The 22,860-nt window shown below is 35.1% G+C and overlaps 1 protein-coding gene across 1 annotated transcript in view; it reads left to right on the forward strand.

The window, feature by feature from the left end:
• Nucleotides 1-22,342, forward strand: part of LOC136358169 (sodium channel protein type 5 subunit alpha-like) — a 32,267-nt gene extending 9,925 nt beyond the window's left edge. Inside the window, exons 10-25 of the mRNA XM_066314092.1 lie at nt 878-1,069; nt 4,594-4,696; nt 5,066-5,295; nt 5,419-5,571; nt 5,884-6,237; nt 6,949-7,401; nt 9,241-9,355; nt 10,007-10,161; nt 11,911-12,149; nt 13,608-13,677; nt 13,811-14,065; nt 14,958-15,011; nt 15,919-16,060; nt 17,914-18,014; nt 18,808-19,072; nt 20,405-22,342. Coding sequence (XP_066170189.1) covers nt 878-1,069; nt 4,594-4,696; nt 5,066-5,295; nt 5,419-5,571; nt 5,884-6,237; nt 6,949-7,401; nt 9,241-9,355; nt 10,007-10,161; nt 11,911-12,149; nt 13,608-13,677; nt 13,811-14,065; nt 14,958-15,011; nt 15,919-16,060; nt 17,914-18,014; nt 18,808-19,072; nt 20,405-21,537 — 4,014 coding nt within the window. The 3' untranslated portion in view covers nt 21,538-22,342. The remainder of the gene's footprint in view (nt 1-877; nt 1,070-4,593; nt 4,697-5,065; nt 5,296-5,418; nt 5,572-5,883; nt 6,238-6,948; nt 7,402-9,240; nt 9,356-10,006; nt 10,162-11,910; nt 12,150-13,607; nt 13,678-13,810; nt 14,066-14,957; nt 15,012-15,918; nt 16,061-17,913; nt 18,015-18,807; nt 19,073-20,404) is intronic.
• Nucleotides 22,343-22,860: the final 518 nt, after the last annotated feature.

Here is a 22,860-nt window from a genome sequence, read left to right on the forward strand (position 1 = left end):
ATATGTTCAAATACATAAACATTCCTGTGATACAAAAAAACATCATGAATCCAAATTAAAACATACTCAGTTTTAGGATTTGCAGACCTGACATTGTATAGGAATGGCTTTCTGGCAAGAAAGTAACTTCTATGGCATTGCATGAGTGCTGCACTCCATAGTTTGCCCTGTTCTTATACAGTACCATTATTGCTGTGCCTAAAAATTCCTTTCTCAGGGTATCCCTTCCTGATATCACTGCAGGAAGGAAGCATGAGTGGATACATTTTATCTTCTACTTTAAATAAAAGATATCCCTGATTTACTGCTAGCAGTCAGAAAAGTCAGACATGTAAAAGGACAGACAAATGTTTTCTAGTAACTATCAAATTTCATCAAGTGTAAGGCATCACTATTTTACTAAGTTCCTCCTCTACAGTTGTTGACAGCTATGTAATGTTTCTCTGCCTGACAGGCTTTGCTTAAGCTTTCCTTACTTCTCTTTTTCCTTTTCCTTCTTCTATTTTTCTTTCAACACGTTTAAGATTTAGGAAAATTTAACATCTTAGGATTTAGTTTGAGCCCTTAGTCTTCTGCTGTCTTGGACTCAAGGTCTTTTTCAAAGCAAGAAAAGGAAAGTATAAGGATAAGTCTAATACTTTGTAAATCAGATACAAAATACAATATTTAAAGTGACAAGGGCAGACTAATTACAGTAGCTCACAAATAACCCTGCTTTGTCTTTCAGAATTGTGAATAACATTTTGTACTCATGTCTTTTTATTTCATTTGAAACCTAGGAATTGTCAGTGCAAATAATTCAGATAACATAATAATGACATGTAGATGATCCTAGTCCATGCGTTAACAGACAGATGTTTTGTTTTTCCTGTTACAGATGTTGGCTGTGGAAGAAAGCAGTAAGGCCCTGCATGCTGGATCCGAAATGTCAGTTGCTGATTTGAAAAATTCAGAAGGAAAAGAGAGTAATAAAGAAACACCTACTTCAAGGCAAAACTTAATTTTAGATGACCAGGAAAATGAGGAGCAAATATTTCGTTCACAGCCTGGTCGCTGCCACAAGAAGCTTGTAAGTATTTGAAATAGAAAAACACATTCATTAGATTTGTATGTGGTATGAGAATTCAAGGATGAGATTTTGGGACCAGAGGGAGCCAGCACTACCCATGCTCTGAGAGCTGTGGTAAGATCTGCCAACATCTGTTCATGCTGCAGAAATAAAGGTATAAAAGTCTTAAGTTTTAGAGTTTCCCTAAAGACTTAACTATTTTTTAAAATTTTATTTTAAAATTAATATTCTTTTCTACAGACTATTCTAATTCTATGACCTAAATATTTAGGATAGGGTTTAGTTCAATATGAAGATTTCTCATCTTAGAGGTGTGATTCACTAGCTCACTTTAAGCATCTGGTGCCAGTTTAGATGCTCTTGCATATGTTGGATGTTTTCGATATCTCTGATGTCTGTGGCACATCTTCCAGCACTTTGTGAGTATCTCATAAACATTACAGCATCTCAAATGTTACTGTATTCCTAGATTTAAGCAACTGGATTATTTCCAGAGCTTGAATTTTATGAGGGTTTTTAGGTACATGTGTTTTAGGTTCTAAACTCCCAGAGTGAAGTGGAGATTTAATTTTTTAGATCACAAATTGATACCTAGTGGCATTAGAGCTTTTCTAGTGTTTTACTTGGCTTTCACCTCCTCTCTGGAAGGGCACAGATGTTATGTGCCATGTCTGCTTCTGTGGATGTCTCAGCTACCAAATGTCTCAATGGACCATCTCAAATGGCTTCAGAAACATTTATTTATGTGAATCACACTCATCAGAACTGTATGTGTCCCATATACTGGGATTTTAAATGCATTGTATACATGGATATATTAAACATGGATATCCAAATGTTAGGCTGAATCTCACATATATTGTTTAACATTTGTCTACAGCAGAGATTTCTAGCTCCTCTGCTGACCACTCATTTTTAAGTCTAGCAAGAAACTTCTATTAAGACTTGTTATTCTTCCTTTGATTAATTTTGGAGGTTTTTTCCACAGTACCTTTGCCACTGACAAAATACTATATCTTCTAGAAGACCTTCCTAACTTTAATGTTTGTCTGGCTCTTTGTAAACATTTTCATTTAGATACCTATACTTAGATATTTTAATCTTGAGCTGTATCTTTCAAAATAATTCTCAGGCAATTATCCATATTACTTAATTATTTTCAACAATGTCTAAAAAGAAAGCTTCTAATGCCCTAATACTGGTTTCATTTCATGACAGATTCTCTTTTAGTTCTGAGAGGACATTAGAATTGTTCCACCCATCTCAGTGAAAATGGAAATATTCCCAAAGCAGAGCTAAGAGAACTAAAGTTCCAACTTCTGTCTGTTTGAAAAGTATCCTTGAAGGGGAATCTTTCTCAGACATATAATCCTAGCTAAAATTGATTAAACTCTTATTCTGACAGTCATCATGGTCAGAATTTCTTCTAAATTCCATAATCCTAGCGATAATAAATTATATATTTGAGCTGAAAGAATCCAAATCACCCACTTGGCAGCAACTTTATCTCCTTTAGTAAAGCATTTGCTTCTTATAGTGTCATTAATGTTTCCCCTGGTGTGTTAAGGGGAATTTTGTGACCTAGTTTGGTTCTGCTGCACTTAAAGGAAAGGCTGTGTCACAGCCCATGGTAGTGTTTTATTGTACCTATTCAGAAAAATAGTCTTTTCATAATAGGTGTCATATCTTCTGGAAGTATAAAAATATTTTTATGGCTGTTTATTCCTATTTAACTTTATTCTTCTAAGTCTGTGCCTGTGCTGCAGGAGATGTATGAGACAGGAGATAAATTTGGATTGTTTGCTAGATCTTACTTCTGCAAGGCTACAAATTCTGCACAGATGGATGCCAAATGTAATCTGGATTTCTATATCTCAGAAATAACATCTTCAGACCTTTCCAATGTCCCTTCCTCTCTCTTTGTCCAGGGAACAACAATATTCTGAATATCTCTAGGAAAACCTAAAGCATGATCCAAGCAGTGTGAGATGCTCCAATGTAGAATTTTACCTTTAGTCAATAAGTACAATCTACAACAAACCTGGTAGATTATTTCATGTTATGACAACTACTAGTAGTAAAAGCTTTGCTGCAACTGAGGACTCCTCAAACAATGTCCTTTCAACTTTCATCACAACAAAAAGCTAAAGGTGCTAAGTCAAAGAAAAAAGCATATTGGGTAGAAGCTTTTGGGTAGGACAGAATGAGTTTATAAACATTATTTCTCTAGTGCACATCCCTATTTTAAGTCCCTGTTTGTCAGAGGACTTCTCATGCCCAGTTATTTCCTTCAGCCAGTGACCAGTTCAGTGAGGTGAATGTCCTTGTCCTTTCCAAAAACACAACTCTGATGGTTCCTTAACAGCTGTGAATTTCAACAGGAAGATTGGGAACTTTAGTCAGGCTGGCACACAAATTATTTTGGATTTCTGTTTTCTGAGACATCAAATCTTCGAGAAAAGAATGAAATTGCACTGGCCATGATTAGAATAATCTCACTGAGCCTTTTGGATTAAAAAAACCTCCCAAAAAACAGAGGGGAAAATAACCATTTTAGCACTGTATTATAAATTCATTGTATTATAAATTCATTCAGGCCTTATCTCTGACAGTTCTATCAGCTAAGATTTGCTTAGATTTTCATTAAAATGTGAACATGGCAAAGAGAAATAATTATTAAACCTTTAACACCAAGGATATCAATTTCCTTCCTTGAATAGAAGTTTTACAGAATATTTCAATAAAAGTCATAATATCATAAGAGTTTGAGGTAACATTATGATATATTTTGCTTCATTTATCCTTCCCTGAAAAGAAAATTATGCAAATCCAGTTGTGCTGGGAGGAAATACTAAGGTTCAGTGCATTGTGATGTGGTCAATCTGTCCACTCCCAGTCTGTCAAGTTCCTTGGCATCTGGTAGTTCTAATGAAAAAAAAAAAGTAGTCCCATTCCTGCTTTTACACAGTTCAGTATTTGTTAGATCTTGATAGCTTTAATAGGACCAAAGACCTCAATAATTTGTATTAACTATGTGACTATTTTTCACATTAATACATAATTATTTATTAATAATCAGTAATTTACAGTTAAATAGCCAATAGTTTATTCAAACTGATAGTCAGTGTTCTTTTTGTCTGTTGTTTTTATCATTCACTGGAAAGACAGACTGATTCTTTCCACTTGCCCCTTGTTAATGTTTCTATACTCCCTTTATAATGGCATTATAAATGCTAATTAAATATCTTCAGAAAGAAAAAAATTCTTGAAATAGTCCACTGGTTTTGACAAAATGTCCTTTGTCTTCAAACCCCTGATATTGTTACTTTTTTTGTTTTGTTTTGTTTTGTTTTATATTCTTTCACCAAGTTAAAGCTTTACTATAATGTGTATTTGAAAAGGGATCTTTATCTCACGCTGGATATAGTTTTTATATTGCAATTTGTGTTGTGATAATGGCATTATAATTATTATATCTTCATGTCCCCTTATTGTTTTATCTTCTGCTGTCTTTCTAACAAAAGAGGCAGATCCTGCTGTCCTATGAGGTGTCAATGGATGCCATCAATGATCCTGTCCGAAGACAGAGGTTAATGAGTGCAGCCACAATTCTGACAGACAATTCAAGTAAGTCATTCTTTCCTCTTTTTCCTGTGGTAACTCAACCTGAGAGATCAAACTGTCACAAACAGCATTATTTTAAAATAATAATAATTTCCACTGGGGGAAATTATGCTGCCAAATGTAAATTTCAGTAAAATAAATATTCTTGTATCTCATGTAACTCAGAATTACCAAGGGTAAATTTTGCTTGACCTTTATTAGTCTGTGATTAGTTTGTGCAGAATGGACTTAACAGCTTTTTTTTTCAGTGATGCCATTCTGCTTACGTGAGATTGACTTTTCTTTTCAACCTTTTCAATGAATGATGATTTTTTTCCTTCATCCTGTGACATGCTACAAAGGATTATTTATATGTCACTCTTTGTCTGCCAGAGTCAAAACTGAATTGTCCTACATTTTGGAAAAATTTCCCTCAAAAATATCTAATTTGGAATTGTTGTCCATTCTGGAGAGCAGTCAAACAGAAGATGAAATTGGTCATTTTGAATCCTTTTGTTGATCTCCTAATCATGATTTGCATTATCTTAAATACCTTATTCCTGGCTATGGAGTACCCTGGCATGAGAGCAGATTACCAACAACTGATTTCTCTAAGTGACCAGGTAAGTTAGGTCTATGTTAGAGGGAAAATGGATTTATAACCCTGTGTTTATACTGGGACACTCCCATAAGGAGCCTGACATTTTCAGTGACTTTTTTTCTGAATTTTATTTTTGTCTTTCTAGGTCTTCACCCTGGTTTTTACCGTAGAAATGATCTTGAAAATCATTGCTCTAGATCCTTACTACTATTTCCAAGAAAAATGGAATGTTTTTGACAGCTTGGTTGTTTTGATTGGCCTAGCAAGCTTTGGAACAAATCTGTCACCTTTCAGACTGGTAATTATTTATTAAAAAAATAAAATTTTTTTAAAGTACATGTGTTGTATAGTGAAATACCCTCATATTATTTTACTGATGAGCATGTTAAATCTGTTTTCTTTATTGGTAAGTAGTGAGACAACCTGAGCTTTTAATTGGAGTGATTTTATTTGCATCCAAAAAATTAAAAGGCTCTCTTTGGGGAAAATACACTGATACTATTGCCGTACAGACATCATGGTAAATGTGGGGTCTGGCTTTCATGTATGCTGTGTTACTTAGGCTGTTTTTAACTTTTTTTTTTTTTTTCTCTTTGTGTTTTATTTACAGCTCAGAATCTTCAAACTGGCAAAGTCTTGGCCAGCCTTAAATACTCTTATGAAAATAATTCTAAACTCATTTGGTGCGCTGAGTAACCTCACTCTGGTTTTGGCGATCACTGTATTTATTTTTGCTGTGGTGGGAATGCAGCTTTTGGGCAGTGATTATGACTCAAGATCCTGTCAAATAAGCTCCAGTGGCAAACTACGCTGGCATATGATAGATTTTAGTCATTCAATCCTGATTATATTCCGAATATTATGTGGAGAATGGATTGAAACTATGTGGGAATGCATGGAAGTGGCAGGAAAAAAGAAATGTCTCACCATTTTCTTGCTTGTTCTGGTACTAGGAAACCTAGTGGTAAGTTACAAGTCAATCTTCACTTCCTGCTGAATGCATCCAGATACTTTTTTCTTTGGAGGCAAACTTTACTGTTTGAAAAGTATTCACTTATCTGGGTGTCACTTGACATACGGTTTTGTTCTGTCTCCTTTTTTCACTTTTCCCCTTTCTTTCTCTTTCTCACACAAGACATAGAAGCGAAATAAAATTGTTCCTTCTAGCCAGAGTATAGAAGTGCAGAGCTTATAATTTGGTGTCAGATGTCTTCATCTTTTGCGTGGATGGGATCATATAACTAAACTGTTGAGTGCTTTTAATGTTTAACAAGTTGCCCTTATGTTATCAAAAGTTTACAGAACCCAGATTTTTAGGTTTATACTAGATCTAATGTAAAGTTACTGGCAGACAAAATCTTTTTCATCTGCTTGGTCTATACCAGATCCTTTTTGATGATGGTGTAATTAAAATTCATCTTTGTTGTTTTTCTACATCTGCCTCCTCATACACTGTGCACATCAAAGCATGTGAAAATTTATTTGATATACCCAAACTCTCACTTCCTTCCTTTGTTTTTCTGCCATTCCTGCCAGAAGAAGCCATATCATGCTTTAACGATATTCCAGCATAAAAATAATTAATTTTACTGTAATGGTTAATGAAAGTGAGTTTGAGGCTCTCTGAATTGTCTTTCCTGTTAGCAGTAGTGTCTCCAACTTACTTTGTTTTAAGGTGCTCAACCTGTTCATTGCTTTGCTGCTGAGTTCATTCAACACTGACTGCCCAGAGGGACAAGAGGAGCCTAGAGAAGGGACTAAATACCAGATTGCCATTGCACAGATTCACAAATGCCTGAAGGCTGTGAAAGACAGAGTTTGGGATCACTGCTGCAAAAGAACGAGAGGAAGCCCCAGAAGAACAGACAAAAAAAAGACTTTGGCAGAAGTTTCTGGCAAAGGCATAGAGGTTACTAATTATGCCATGACAGATGTCAGAAAATACATAGACAACAGCTGCTTTGACATAGAGCGTTGCCACGTGGAAGAGAGTTCCTCACTAGCAAGGAAATATGAAGACATTTTGACCAGCCACAGTACCTGTGTTCCCATTACAGGAGCAGGCCCTTACACCAATGAAGGTGATGATGGGCACATTTTACACACAGCTGTACAATACAGAAAGCAGGTAAGGAATACTGATAGTGGAAAAATTATTGTGACTTGCATCTGTAAATACAATCTCAAAGACTCAACAGCAAATATTATCCTTTCTGTCATTTCTGCAACTTTACTTTCTTTGTTCTTCTAGTACAAGGGCTAGCAAATAGTCTTGGTTATTCAATGATATATTGAATATTCAGTTTTTCATTGTTCTTCTCAATGACAGCCAAAATTCTGCTTTTGACTGTTTTGTTTCCATTTATTACTGTCAGTTGATAAACAAATTTCAATCAAGACAAACATACATTTTTTTTTGTCTCCTTTTCCTTACGCCTGGATTTCTTGGCAGGCAGGCCTCTTGTGTGGATCATATGTTGCTTCTCAGTTGCGTGGAATCCAAAGGGAATGTAAACAAAAGCTACACCTTAAAAAATAAATTCTTAGAAATTTTTTAAATCACCTGTTCACCTCCATAGTACTTTTGACTCCCCTTTATATCTCTTGACTCCCCTTTATATCTCTTGACTCCCCTTTATATCTCTTGATTTTGTTGTGATGGGCAAGATAAAGCTCAAATCTTTCTGCATGTGAGTGAGAGATTTTTACTGCCATGACAGCTGTACAGAGGCATTTAGGGGTATTGGAGATATTTCAGGTGCCTGTCACATCCACACAGGATTGTCAAATATTGCACAGGAGCTATAGGAACTCTTTTCACAGAATCACAGAATTGTTAGGGTTGGAGGGATCTTTTTTGGATGGATTAGCACGTGGTCAGTGTCTAGGTAGACTGCCAGGATCCATTTTGTATGATTTTGGTCATATTAAGAAGCATTATCAGTGTAATATCTTTGGATAAATTCTCAAGGAAGCAAAAATTGCTGATCACCTTAGAATCATCCCTGGCTGGTTCAAATACCTTACTCATAAGCATTTGATGTCAGAAATTCATTCTCTGCTGCAGTGGAATTGTCATTTCTTGATATTTGTAGTGTCAGAAGGGCTGAGGACTGATTCTGATCAGTTAGATCTTCTGCCTATAACTGAAAGCACAATTCTTCTACAAACATTTTAGGAAAGCCATTTAATTATTTATAAAAAGAAGAACTTGCTGGTGAAAGATTCTCTGCCCATGACAGAGGGGCTGAAGCTACATGATCTTTAAGGTCCCTTCCAACTCAAATACCCAGATCATTCTGTGATTATAAGCCTAAGCTTCACGGATGTTTTACATTCTGTTAAATAATTCTGTCTTTCGAGAATGACTGTCAGGAAAAAAATAAGTCGTTCAAAAAAACCCCCTGAAAATCAACCGATTTGCATCATTCCATGCAGGGGGACAGATTAAGACACAGAGAACAGTGGCAGAGTTCAAACAGCTTCAATCAGAGTTCTGGGACTTCTGAAACTGTAAATGTCACAGTAACACCCTCAAAGAAAGAGCAACTAGAGGTAAATATAACTTTTATAATTTTGTGGAATATGCTGTGCCTTCCCCTCTTCAAGCCTTTTGAGACATGATTTTTTTCTCTAAAAATGGATTGGTCCGAAGAAATCAGAGCTCTGAAATTGTAGCATAATATATTCTTTTCTAAACATTTCCTTTCCTGCAAGTCTACTGAAGATGACTAAAAGAAAGCAAGAAAATTGTTAAAATAAAGTTATAGAAACAAATATAAGGATTGGCTTTTTCTGTCCTATTATTTATAACTAATTTTGGTAATTCACCAACATTAAGGTAATTTAAGGACTACAAACTTCTTTTGGGGAGGGAGAGGAGATGCTAATTTTCATTTATTTTAGGTTTGTTAACCATATTAATGAGAAGCAAATAAATTCTTTTCTTACTCCTTCTCCTTTGCAGAAATGTCATGCTGTTCGTAGCTTTTCTGAAGCCAGCACTGTGGATCCAGTTGTTCTTCTGGAGATGTTCTCCCAGAGTAAAAACTCACAGCTGCCTAAGGACTGCTTTGTAAAAAGTAGGAATCTTTTGTTTTGTTTTGCTTTGCACTAATACCAAATGAACCAGTGTTCAAAAATATCCATTTGGAGCATGTCCTGATTAGGAACTGTTTGCTAACTTATCCCAGTGTGGATATCTGCCTTTGATCACCTGAAACTCTCCTTAGACTCTGTTGGCTCTCAGATTTCAACCCTGCTGCCTTTACAGATTAATGAAGAGTGTTTCTGGTGCAGGGCAGTGAACAGAGTCCACGTGTAATGTCTCTGCAGTGCAATAAAGTGAAAGAATCAGTAAGAATAACAATTTACTGACCTGCTAGCAAGGTAATATCTCTTTTCAAAATTAAAAAAGAGGAAAAAATGCAGACAATAAACACATTTTTAGAGAGAAGTAAAGGCTTCTTTTGTGTCTACAAGCCTTTCTGCAGGACACCAAAAAATGTCTGTTATTCCATGTATGTGTTGCTTTATTAAAAGAGATTATTTTGGCATGAAAATGTTGTCTTTTCTTGAGTTTCAAATCATTTCAACAACAGCATCACTTCATAGATAAAAGAGCACATTCTTCCTGTAAAATGTAAAAGCCCTTTTTTAGGTGTTTTATACTTTTTTAAATCCATATCTCAACATTTTCCATTGAACCAATATGCTGTTCTCTCTAATTTCAGGTTGTGTTCAGTGTTTCCCATGCTGTGTAGTGGATATCACAAAGTTTCCAGGCAGAACTTGGTGGAACTTGAGAAAAACCTGCTACAGAATCGTTAACCATAGCGGGTTTGAATATTTTATGGTTTTTATGATTGTATTGAGCAGCGCAGCACTGGTAAAAGTCATTTAATTTCTCCATTTCTGAATTAATTGTTGTCAGTAAAGGAATAGTATTGAATTGATTTCTTCTACTATGATGTTCCTTTCACCAAAGGGAGAGACAAGAGTGTAATAAATGTAACCCTTAGAAGTTATAATGCTTTCCTCCACTTGGATAAGATATTTAAATAGATTTAAATAAAATGGAATCCTAGTTCTTCACTGAACATAGTTCTTTGCCCTTTTGTGTTAATTACAAGGCTAAACCAGAGTCTGAAACTAGGAAATCTTGAAAAAAAATAGCACTTCAAAATTTGTTAAACAAACTAACTACTCAGTAAAAATGTAGATTGCAAATCATCCAAACATTGTGATCAGAAGCTAAAAGTGAAGGTCACTGTAAATTGGTAGGTGAGGTAATGTTTCATTGCTACTCTGATGGTATCAATTTCTACTGAAGAATAAGGGAAGAATTATTTTATTTGAAAGTATATTTGCTGTCTACTGAAAGTAACTTGTTAAATAAAATATAATATAATGCAGAAGGAACATAACCAAATAGTCTGAAGGTGATCTATGTGGTAGATGTCAGAATTTCCAGCTAAAGTCAGTTCTGTGTACATTACATTCAGGTTGTTTCCTGAACTGTAGATTTGAACTGTCTGCTTTAAAATTCTCCTGACAAAACCTCCAGGGGAACTCCCTGGAATTCCAGTGAGAGCCCCTCTGTGTCCATGGGGAACCAAACTGAAGTGAGGAAGGAGACTGAGTTATTTTTAATGTCCTGTTAAATAAAAATTTAGTTGGTACTCAGGTGCAGAATAACAAAACAATAACAATTTCTTGTTGTCAAAGATGTTTTGCAAACAAAGATGTGTTGAGAATTTTCCCTTTTCTAAGACTCACTTGTCCTCTTGCAAAAAGGAACTTGCCCATTTTTTGCTTGCTTATGAAGTTTACTGATATGAATTTTTCTGAATGAGTATGAATGAGCACCAGAGCACCACAGATGTCCATGGCTTGTAGTGAAATTAAATGAGATGGTGATCATGGAAATAATGCTCAGAAAAGCAGGGGAGAAGTGGATGAAAGGAAAATTACAGACATTGCCAAAGGCTCGGTGAGGAAATAATGCAAGGTGTTGAAAGGAATTGGGGATAGATTGGCAATATAAAAAAATTTAAACAAATTATGAAGGCAGCAAATACTTTAAACATGAGCAAACACTGATGTGAATGACAGGAATCAGTGAAACATTTTCCTAAAACCTCAAGGTCAAGGTGAAAAAACATGCAACTTCAGGAATGAGCAGTTCCAGATGAGGTGTTTGTCATGTTTTTCCACGTCTGTATTACAACTCTGCAGAATGAATCAAGATGATTCATTTGGAAGGTCAAAGCCTCTCAGACACTGGTTAATGAATTCAATTCAGGCTTTTTTGTGAAGAATTTTAAACCGACCCCTTCAAAATTATCAACTGCCTTGGGAAGCCAAAATTTTTTAGCCACAATTGACCATCGTCAGACATTTTTTAAAGTGTGAATATAAAAACCTGAAAGGATGGGATTTTTCAGTCAATGTGAAAATGAGACTGTACTTATTTTAAAATTTAGGGTTTTTCTTTTAAGTATAAAAATAAGTGGTAGTTGTCCATAATTTAATATGAAACAGCTGTAATAGGCTAAACTGTATATTCTTGTGCAATTCAAAAATCATCTTCCATAAAACTATTGACCTGTTTTAAAACTGAATTCTGAAATTCCAGACATTTGAAGATATTCACCTGCAGAAGAGGCAAAAAGTGAAAATTATCTTAGATTATGCTGATAAGATATTTACCTACACCTTTTTTACGGAGATGCTTCTGAAATGGGTGGCTTTTGGTTTGCACAGTTATTTCACAAATTCTTGGTGTTTGCTTGACTTCATCATTGTGTGTGTAAGTATTATACTCAACTCGTCATACATTAAATGTTTGGTGTTTTTCTATTTAGGGAACTACCTGTAAATTCTGATTGTGAATTAATACAAGTGTTAAAGGCAGTTTCCAAAAGCTGAAAAACCTTCAATCCAAAAGAGGCTTTAGGACTTTAAATGGAAATTGTCAGCAATAATCAAGAAATTGATGAAGAAAATTTTATTAGGTATCACCATCACTGAGGACCATGATGGCTCTATAAACATTTTCCGTTGTAGAGAGAGAGTTCAATTAGTGATCAGAAATAAAATTAAAATAAATTGATTAGGACAGTAGAAAATGTGAAGCTACTAAATGATCTTAAAGGCTTCTTCCAACCAAACCAAATCTGTGATTTTGGCATTTAGAAACAGAAAAAAAGAAAGAGTTCCTTCCTTGAAGGAGAAGAAATTTAGATGGCAAAGACAGTTGAAAGGCAGGGTTGGAAAAATCATTTGCTGGGCAATTAAAGACAGGGAAGTGTCTTTTGCTTTGCCCAGCCCTGAAGAGAAATGCTGGAATCACCAAGGGAGAGATAAGTGCAGTGTTCAAGAAATGTATACTTGCACTGAATGTAGAAAATGTTAAATATTATAATCATGCTGTATAAAAATGGAACATTTTTCTTGTCAACACCACACTGGGACTGTTCTGCAGTTAAATATTTTAACATAAGGACATCTAAACTGCTGATTTGTAGCATCAGAGAAGCTTTTGATAGGCTCAGGATAGTCAACGTTGAAAGTTGTGAAGTATTAGGAAATTTCAACTGAAAGATCCAGTATTGTGACTATTTGTAAAGAATACCTGAGCAGTTTCAGTTTTGTAATGTAAATAGCATTACAAAATATCCTCCTCTGAAACAGAGGATAAGCATGGAAATATCCAGTGGTTGAACAACGAGGCAACAAATTCAAATAGGAAGGAAGAGACAAATAGTGAAGAGTGAAAAAATCTAAATATTGAAATTATTTTTAATGTATTCATTTCTCTCTTAGAAATATCTAAAATGTACCAGATATCCTAAAAAAAAGAAAAAGTTGTTTTCCCATCCCTATCCTCACTTATGATAACAAATTCCTGTGTCCACTTTTGAGAATAACTGTGTAGAAATGGGAGTATTTTATTTGAATAAACCTTTCTGGTCTGGTAGTGTATGGAAGTGTCATAGTTACCAATTTAATTGTTACACTAGTATTAAACAAAATTACATGAACAGTTTTAAAAAAATCAGATTAGAATTAATTCAATTTTTTTTCATATGTTAGAAAAGAATGAAGTAAAATTATATTGTGGTAACTTTGAATGTGTATTTTCTTAATTTTGACTTAGTGATGAAATATACTGTAACATTCATCTTAGGATTGTCTACTAATGTAAATAAAACAAAATTTTGTATGCCATTTAATGATCCCAGTTCCAATTCAATGAACACAGCTGTCCTTTGTTTCCTGGGGACGAAATTCTGTTTCTGAAGATTCATCACCTTGTCCCTCTGGGACCAGCCTGAAATCTCTCAGGACTTTTAGAGCACTGAGGCCTCTACGAGCTTTGTCAAGGTTTGAAGGGATAAAGGTAAAGATATTGGGGGTCTGGGTTTTTATATGGATGAGAATTTTCAATAGATACAGAAGAAGAAAAAATCAGTGGCCTTCTGGGAAAATTGATCTATTGAATGCAAATAATTCTTCTCATCCATTTCATTCAGGTTGTTGTGAATGCACTCTTTGGAGCCATCCCCTCAATCTTCAATGTTCTGCTCGTCTGTGTTGTCTTTTGGCTCCTCTTTAATGTTCTAGGAGTAAGATGGCTTGGAAGCAGATTTTGGAAATGCACACTCAAAAAAGAAAGTGTTGATCTCATTAACGACAAACAGGATTGCATGTCCTACAATGGGACATGGACAAATAATGCTGTAAATTTTGACAACGTTGGCATGGGATACTTGGCTCTTCTCCAAGTGGTAAGTTCTACAGAAACAGGCTCATTTTTGTTTTCCTCAGGGAATGGGTTGAGCAGCTCAACCAAGGAAAACCATTATGCTTCTGTTTATCTCACTGAAACTGGGGATTTTTTAGCATCCATGAATATTTTCCTTATCTATGAGCTGCTCACTTCCTCCTAAAGAACACTTGGGCATATGGAGCCTTTTGTTAAAATCAAGAACTGTTTCACAGCTTTTCAATTTTGTTTTAAATTTCAATTCTGTTTTAATTTTGATTAACAAACTAAGCCTGAAATAGTCTGCCTGTTACTGTATTTAAATTATTTTTGTTTTCTCTAGTTCAGAGTAGATAATAAAGAAAACTCATGGACCAATTTATTTAGAATTCTATGTCTTCTTTTGTTGTAAAAGTCCTGAAGTGTTGGGATGCTAATTCCTTGAGCTCCCTAATTCCACAAATGCATTTTAAAAAAGTCTCTGTTATCCCTATATGATTTCTAGATGAAGTTCTTTGCTCTGGATCCTTCAAAAGGTTTTATGGTTGATAAAAATTGCAGGATGGAACTGTCTGCAGTTTTGTTAGAAATTGTTTTTATCCTTTTAAGTTATATTTGCTAGCTAAGCTTAAACTTTCAGTATTCTTTTGTTTGTACAAAAATTTCAATTTAACAAGGGTTAGCATTAAATTGCATTTGACATGAATCATGGCTTTTCTTCTGTTTTCTTTTTAGCATGTTCTTTTCTCTGTATTAAACTCCAGTGAATCATACTTCCAAGCATAACTTAGAATTGATGCTTTTTTTTATAGCACGCTTCTAATTTTTTTTTCCCACAAGTATTAACACATTTATATTAGCAATAGCTTTTTTTTTTTTTCATAGTTAATAATAAATGGTGCATTTTTTTTCAGGCAACTTTTAAAGGTTGGATGGATATTATGTATGCAGCAGTGGATTCACGTGAGGTGTGTCACTGAAATGAAATTTTAGTTCTTTTCCCTTTCCTTCTTCCCTTTTCTATCCATACAATTAATTTTTCAGCTTTGTTTGGAATATCAGGTCAAAATATGAGTGGATGAGTGCATTCAGCTACACAGTGAAACAATAATCCTTGGAGTACAAAATATCTGAAAGTTTAATAAAAGAAACTAGTCACAATAGAGTGATATCACACAAAAAGAGGGCAAGATAATATAAAATTATGTACAAGTCTGATTTAGAAACAGAGTATGACTGTGCCTCTGAAGCAAATTTTCTTCCCTTTTAAACATGTGCAGTAGAACTGAAACAGCCTGTGGCTTTATCAGTTATTTGGGAAGGTTTTCTTCCCCACATTTGACATCCTCACTATTTCTTCCCCATTTGCATGTCCTGTTTCTCACACTCATACCAGCAGAGTGTGTTTTAACTTTTCTACATTTAGTTGACTTTGCTTTTTTTCTCGCTCATTCCTTAGCTGCCCTCTTGACTGTAGTTAAATAGGTGCTAAATAAGAATATTGTTCCTTGTATGGCTGGTTTAAATTGCTTCTTGCCTGGGATAGCATCCCAACGGATGGAATTCACCATTAGGTTTAATCTGAGCTGTTTTTCTAACCAGGGCATTCACAGGATCCCTTCTGATTGGAACTGTTTATTTATTACTAAAAACTTTGCTAGAGCAGGATTTGGCTTTGTTTTTAATTATCTTTACAAAGAGTAACAAGATAGAGCAAGACAGTTGTTCTGCTTGTACATCTAGATAAAGGTTTAAATGTGTAGAAATGATTTATCCCTCATGACAATAAGAACAGCGATAATAAATTGGAAATTACAAAGCTGAGATTCTCTCATTTTTGCCAATATTATTTTTCTGATTTGATTTTTTTAACAGATCAATCAACAGCCTAAGTTTGAAGCACGCTTTCGCATGTATGCCTTCTTTGTGGTTTTCATTATTTTTGGATCTTTCTTCATGCTGAACCTTTTCATTGGAGTAGTTATCAGCAACTTTAATCAGCAAAGGAAAAAGATAAGTACTTCATGAGCTAATCCGTGGTTTCCTGTAATCCCAATTTGATTAAGTGTATGCTGGTTTGTCAGTTGGAAGTCTAACATTTAGAAATAAGCGTAGATAATTTTAAAATAATAACATTTCAAATCAAGTTTTGAAAACAAGAATCCCCTCTTCTTCAAGGCTTTTACCTGTGAATTGTATTTTCCTGCTAAGTCCTGAATTTGCTCTAAGTAGAGAATGAGGAGGAAGAAGTAGTAACTTTAGAAATGAGAAGTCAAAAAAGTTGCCTAGACTTTGCTACATGAGAGTGGAATTCTTTTCTTCAGCTTTGAGGATTTGCTTTGGGCAGCAGAATAACCCTTCTTGCTCTCACAAATGTGAGCAGGGTTGTCAGTCATGGAAGGAACAGTCATGGAAGGAGTAACCTCTGCTTTCCTGGTAAAGAACCTTGAAAAGATCTTGTCAGTCAGAACTTCTAAAACTAGCTACACTTTAAAAAGCCATTTGTCTACAAAATAAATGTACAGATTTATTTAGTGTGGTTTTAAAAAAATTCCACTTTTCTCCTCAGAGTTCTTATATTCTCTGTTCTTGCTATTCAGTAAGAAATGGAAGGCAAAATTTTGGACTGGAAAATGCAGCAAAGAAAAGCAACAGCCATCCCTCCCTGGAATACTTCACCTTCCTTGTGCCAAACTTATTCATCACTTGAGTTCTGTCCTGACTCATTTAAGGGCTTATAGTATCCAGAATATCAAGGGAAAATGTGTCATTTAATCCTCTTGGAAGTCTTACAACAAATAAGCATCTTGCTCATTGAAAAAATACCTGAAAAGCAGACCTTAACAGGAGGTTTACAATTTCAAGGTTCCCATTTTGAAGACAGAATCTCTACTGGAATCATTTATTATTGCCACTGGCTGATTTATACACCAAGTGTCAGAGTGTTACTGCCTTTGGTAGAGAAAGATAAAAATAAACCCCACAAGATATTCTTCTGTTCTCTGAATTTGGACAGAGAAAGGATGTGTAGGGATTGAGGAACAGCAGTCCAATTTCACTGTAAGAACTTCCTTTTGTAATGAAGTCCCAGTTACAATAATCCCAATAGATAAAAAGGTTAAGTAGTTTATAAGCTTGAACATTTGCTAAAGTTTATGTGGATGTAACATTTTTTTTTCTTTTCTTAGTACATGCTGTAACTGACTTTTTTTTATTTTTCATTTTTCTCTTTCTTTTCTGCTTCTTTGGGCTTTTTGTGGAGATTCTGTGTAGTGAAATTAAGCAGAATTTTCAAAAGATCTGCTAGAGTGATTCCAATTGCAGATGCCCCACTGAACATTGTTATGTGTTTGTTGCACAAAATGCTGATCACTCAATGCTTTTATGATGAGTGATTTCTGGTTACTGGGTTCCAAGTGATTGCTCAGTAATACAGGTGGTGTGGATGGTAATGAGAAATTCACTGCCAGGAACCCCCATAGAATTTGGTCCAAAATGCTTATTCATCACCCTCTATTTACTTGCTAATCCAGCAATGTATTTCTGTTTCTACCCCTCCAAAAATATAAAATACTATACTTCTTGATGAATCTTATGTCATTTTGAAAATAGGAAATAGATTTGCAAAACTTCAGAAAGGCTCTTGCACTTGAAGGAACTGACTTGGGATCACTGCCTGGACTTGACTTTCATGATCACCCTAGATCAGATCAAAGATCAAAGGGAAAAGGAGAAATGATGAAGACACACTTGGTCTCTGTGCTCTCTGAGTTATCACTTGTGACAACTTGCAACTTACTGTTTTTAACATAAATTTGTTGGTATTTATTTGACTTCATCTGAACAACAATATTCTTCCTCTTTACTTAGGTGGAAAAGATCTATTTTTGACTGAGGAACAGAAAAAGTACTATAGTGCCCTAAAAAAACTTGGATCCAAGAAACCCCAAAAGCCCATCCCAAGGCCATCGGTGAGACCACCTTAAGAAGAACATGATAAAGGATATAAAGATGATGATATTTAAACTCAGTAGCCAGGCATTGGGAAATAAACTTTGCATTTAAGCCCCTCATCTTCCTTAGTCAATATATTATTTAGATTTTACTGTGTTTTGTTTAAAAATTCCATTCAACACAGTCGCCTTTGAGGGTATTAATTAAGGAGACTTACAACCTATTTTCACCTACTCAAATATACAAACTTTTTAAACTAGTTCTTGTTACGTATTTGATATTCATAACATGATCTTGGTTATTTAAGTTGCATGATGTTGCTTTTGCAACTAGATTGGATTATTGCAGGTGAGGATGAACAGAATGCAGTACATGCCCCATGGCTGTTATTTGCTTTTAAATAATCTTATGCTTTATTTCTTACATTTCCTTAAATTTAATTCCAGGCCTGGCTTTGCACAGTAACTCAGTTTTTCCTGCTTATGACATTTTAATTAGAACTGCTTATCCTAATAGATCTGCTTCAATAAGTATTTCTATTAAAAGAGCAATCACGATGTACTCTGAATATTTTCCTGCTATATATTTTTTTCTAAGCCAGTATACTTGCATGATGCCTGAAAATACTGAAAGTACTGTGAGTTTTCTTTGAGGGTCTAAAGAAATCACCTAAAAATGCTTCTAGTAGCTTGCTTTTAATTTAATTTATGTTGTCTTGAATTCCTTTTCTAAGCATAAATTACTGATTAATATTTGAATGCAGGCTGGGTCGTAGAAGTGGCATTTAAGCAGTTCTCATTCTCTCCACAGAATGCATTCCAGGGATTGCTGTTTGACATCGTATCTCACAAAGCTTTTGACATCACCACTGTGATTTTCATCTGTCTAAATATGATCGTTATGATGGCAGAAAACAACCAGAAAGGCACCAAGGAGGTTCTTAATAAAATCAACTATTTTTTTGTGGCTGTATTCACTGCAGAATGTGTCCTAAAAATACTGGCCTTAAGGCACTACTACTTTGTAAGCGGCTGGAACGTGTTTGATTTCAGTGTTGTGGTCCTTTCAATAGTGAGTAAGTATCAATCATTAGGTCAGATAATGTGTCTTACTAATATTAAGCCAAAATCCAGTTTGAAGTAATGACCTACATAGGTTTGATAAACAAATTCCAGATCCATTGTACTTTTTCAGACTATCTGCTAACTGATTCCTTCTAAAAGGATGCATTTCTTGTTTTCTCTTATATTTTTGCAGAGTATGAAAAGGTAAATGGAGTTTTTAATTTTTTTTAATCCTGATTTTTATTGAGGAATTAACAGAATATTAATTTAATTCAGTGACATCTTTTTAAAGTTACTGTACTTAACCTGCTGTCTAACGTTTTATGCTTTCAATTTACATGTTGTCACATTAGCTGTTGTTTCCACAGTAAAAGAAAGTTTAGGTTAAAAATACAATTGCATCAAATATAGGGATTAATTTAATATTCCAGGACTTCCTCTTAAGAAGGCAGAGCCCAGTTGCAAACTTAGAAAGCTCAGGAAAATATGGTTGCTCAACATGTGGACCACTATTTGTGACTGAAAAAAAATATTTAAACTGGCTTGTCGTTTTTTTGGCTCTTTAAAAGACTAGATGCTGATCATTTACTCTGCAAAGGGTCATATACTGCTCTAGTTTCTCATCCAAAACCATATTTTGTCTGTTCTTCCTACTCAGGCTAAGGTCATATCATATAATAAAGGATGGGAAAGAAAAACTGCTCTGAGTTCTCTGCTTCTTGCCTAAGCATGGGAGCCTTTTGCCTTCTTGTACAACCCAGAAAAATTATAGGTTCTTAACTTTTCTGTTTGTAATCATTTGCATTGCTACTGTGTCATTTCTGTGACAGTAGGGTCATAGAATGAGGTGTGAGGGGAGATAAACACTGAGAGACAATTTTCCTTTATTTTATTTTTGCTTTTCTCTGATCTCATTTGAGTGCCAAGCATTAGTCAAAGTCTCACATTTAGGCTTAGGCCTGCAGAAGAAACAGCACTCAGACAGTGGCTCAGAGACAGCCCCAGAGCTTCCAGCACAGCACCTGACTGGATTTAAAAGGATTTTTTGGGTACCTGAGCAATGAATGCATACATTCACTCCCCAAATCAGGGAAACTTGGAGGAACACAGCTTCCAAACTATGCAGAAATCTTGATGCCTCTTTAATATTGAAAGATACTACAAATTTTCTTTCTTTACCTAAGCTTTTACCTGAGCAGTTTGAGGATTGATGATGTTTATAGTGAGAGTAGTGTGATATGATCAGCATTACTTCCGATACCGAAAGCACAGACTATAAAAAACCAGACATTTATTTGAATAACTTGACCTGACAACATCTTGTTTTCTTTTTCCTTTCAAAGGCCTTGGAGTTTCTGAAGCATTTCAATCTTTCTTCTCCCCTACGGTTTTGAGAACTCTTCGTTTGGCGCGAATTGGCCGAATCCTGAGAATCATTCGCAGGGCCAAAGGAATTCGAACTCTTCTTTTTGCATTGCTGATGTCTCTTCCTGCACTGGTCAACATTGGCCTTTTGCTTTTCCTGATTATGTTCATTTATGCCATCGTGGGCATGGCAAACTTTGCCTGTCTCCATTCGGAGGGTGGGATTGATGACATTTTCAACTTCCAAACATTTTGTGGTAGCATTCTCTGCCTCTTCCAAATTACCACATCAGCTGGCTGGGATGGTCTTCTGAGCCCTGTGCTAAAAGCACCTGATACATGTGCTCACCAATTAAATGCAACAGAGACAGAGAAAAATAACTGCATAAATAAGGGCTTTGGTATTTTTTATTTTGTAAGTTATGTCATTATATCATTTCTGATTGTTGTAAATATGTACATAGCTGTCATTTTAGAGAACTTCAGTGTTGCCACTGAGGAGAGCACAGATCCTCTTTGTGAGGACGACTTTGATATGTTTTATGAGACTTGGGGAAGGTTTGACCCTCTGGCAACTCAGTTTATAGATTATTCTGCTCTTTCAGACTTTGCAGATGCACTGGCAGACCCCTTGCGCATCCCAAAGCCTAACAAAATCCAGCTCATATCCATGGACATCCCTATAGTTAGTGGAGATAAGATCCACTGCTTGGATATCTTGCTGGCTTTGACTAAAAGGGTCTTGGGAGAATCTGGAGATTTGGAGAGCCTCGAGTTAAACATGGAAGAAAAGATTGCAGCTAGCAATCAATCTAAAAATTGTTACAGCCCAATTTCTTCTACCCTTAGAAGAAAACAAGAGGAAGTGTCAGCTGTTGTTATTCAAAGGGCCTTCAGGAGGTATTTGAGACAACGTTCTGTTGAAAATGTATCTTTATACCATTGTAAACATAACAGTGCTGTCTTTGAACGAGAAATACAGGACAAGCAAAGTCTTCTTGAGTCACTGCTGAATGAAAATCGTGGTAGGAGGACAGATAAATTACGTCCTGCTTCTTCCATATCCCTCCCTTTTTTTAATGAGACAGACAGCAATAAGCTTGACACATGAGGTTACCCCTGGCTGCAGCATTTCCAGTTAAACCAATGCCACTTATTTTCAGCTAGAGACCATATTTTGATCCCACAAATACTCTAAATTAAAATAATAATGGCAGCCTTCAAGTATTGCAATTGTTCAGATTCGCAAATGCTCCTTAAACAATTAAGATTTGAACAACTGTGTCATAAATATTACAGGCAAATCAAACCATGGAGTTTTTTTCCTCAGCTACTGGAGTTGGTGAGCTTATTTGGTGGCTGTAAAAGATCAGTTGTAAGCACTTCTTTATAAACACAAAAGGATATAGAATATGTCTTTAGAGAGAACCAATTTTTCCAAACAGGTTTTATTGTGGCAAAACTAAGTAAGTACTGCACTTCTGTAAAAGAGCTCACTCAAGACACTTGAGTATAATCAGCCTCTAATTTTGATGGTTTTGGGACCATCCTCATCTTCCTAATTTCTTTGAATGGATTTGTTTATGCCTAAGAATTTTTGAGGTGCCTTTACACAAACACCTAAAGAGATTTAACAGACCATCTTCAGTTTCCTGTGCCTGAAAGTTGTACATAATTTGTTCTTTGTATCATTCAGTGTATGAAAATTGTCATAATCATAGTCAAAATCAAAGAATGTTGTGCAAAAGATATTGTTTCCAGAAAAGAATAATTGTACATAAAATTCCATCATTATACTTTATCCCTAGAAAGCACTTAGCAATCTGAAAAGAAGTTCATGGTGTATCTTGTAAGATAACATTTATTAAAGCTAGAGAAAGCATTTATTTCACTAATTCTCGAAAAATAATGTGTGAATTATGTGTAATAGTATTTTACTGAAATTTTTTTTTCAGCTTGGAATATGACTGGTTCAGATTGTTCAATAAAGACTTCAGGTGATTAAAATGTTTATTGTCTATTTTCTAAGAAGCATCTTCAATTTTATTTATGACAAGACATAATTTATTATTGAGGGGGAGAACAACAGTAATATAGTTTTCCCAAAGTTTTTTGGGCTACCTATTAGCCCAAAAAACCAACAGTAATATATTTTTTATAGTTTTTTGGGTTACCTATTAGCCCAAAAAACCTGAAAATATTTTGCTGTTCACAGGGAGTCAGGAAAGATTCAGCACTTTCAGGCCAAGAATATCAAGAACAATAGGATAATGAATTTTTACTGTCGTTTATCTTATTAAAGATTATTAAAATAGGACAGATTTGGTCAGAACTAAGCTATTTTCAGGACAAATAAAGGCACAGGCAAGTAAAGGGTTAAAGAGCTTGGATACAGTATAATTTGAACTACATTTATTAATGGTCCAACACTGGA

Source organism: Sylvia atricapilla, chromosome 1 (genome assembly GCF_009819655.1).
Source record: "Sylvia atricapilla isolate bSylAtr1 chromosome 1, bSylAtr1.pri, whole genome shotgun sequence".
Lineage (NCBI taxonomy): Eukaryota > Metazoa > Chordata > Aves > Passeriformes > Sylviidae > Sylvia > Sylvia atricapilla.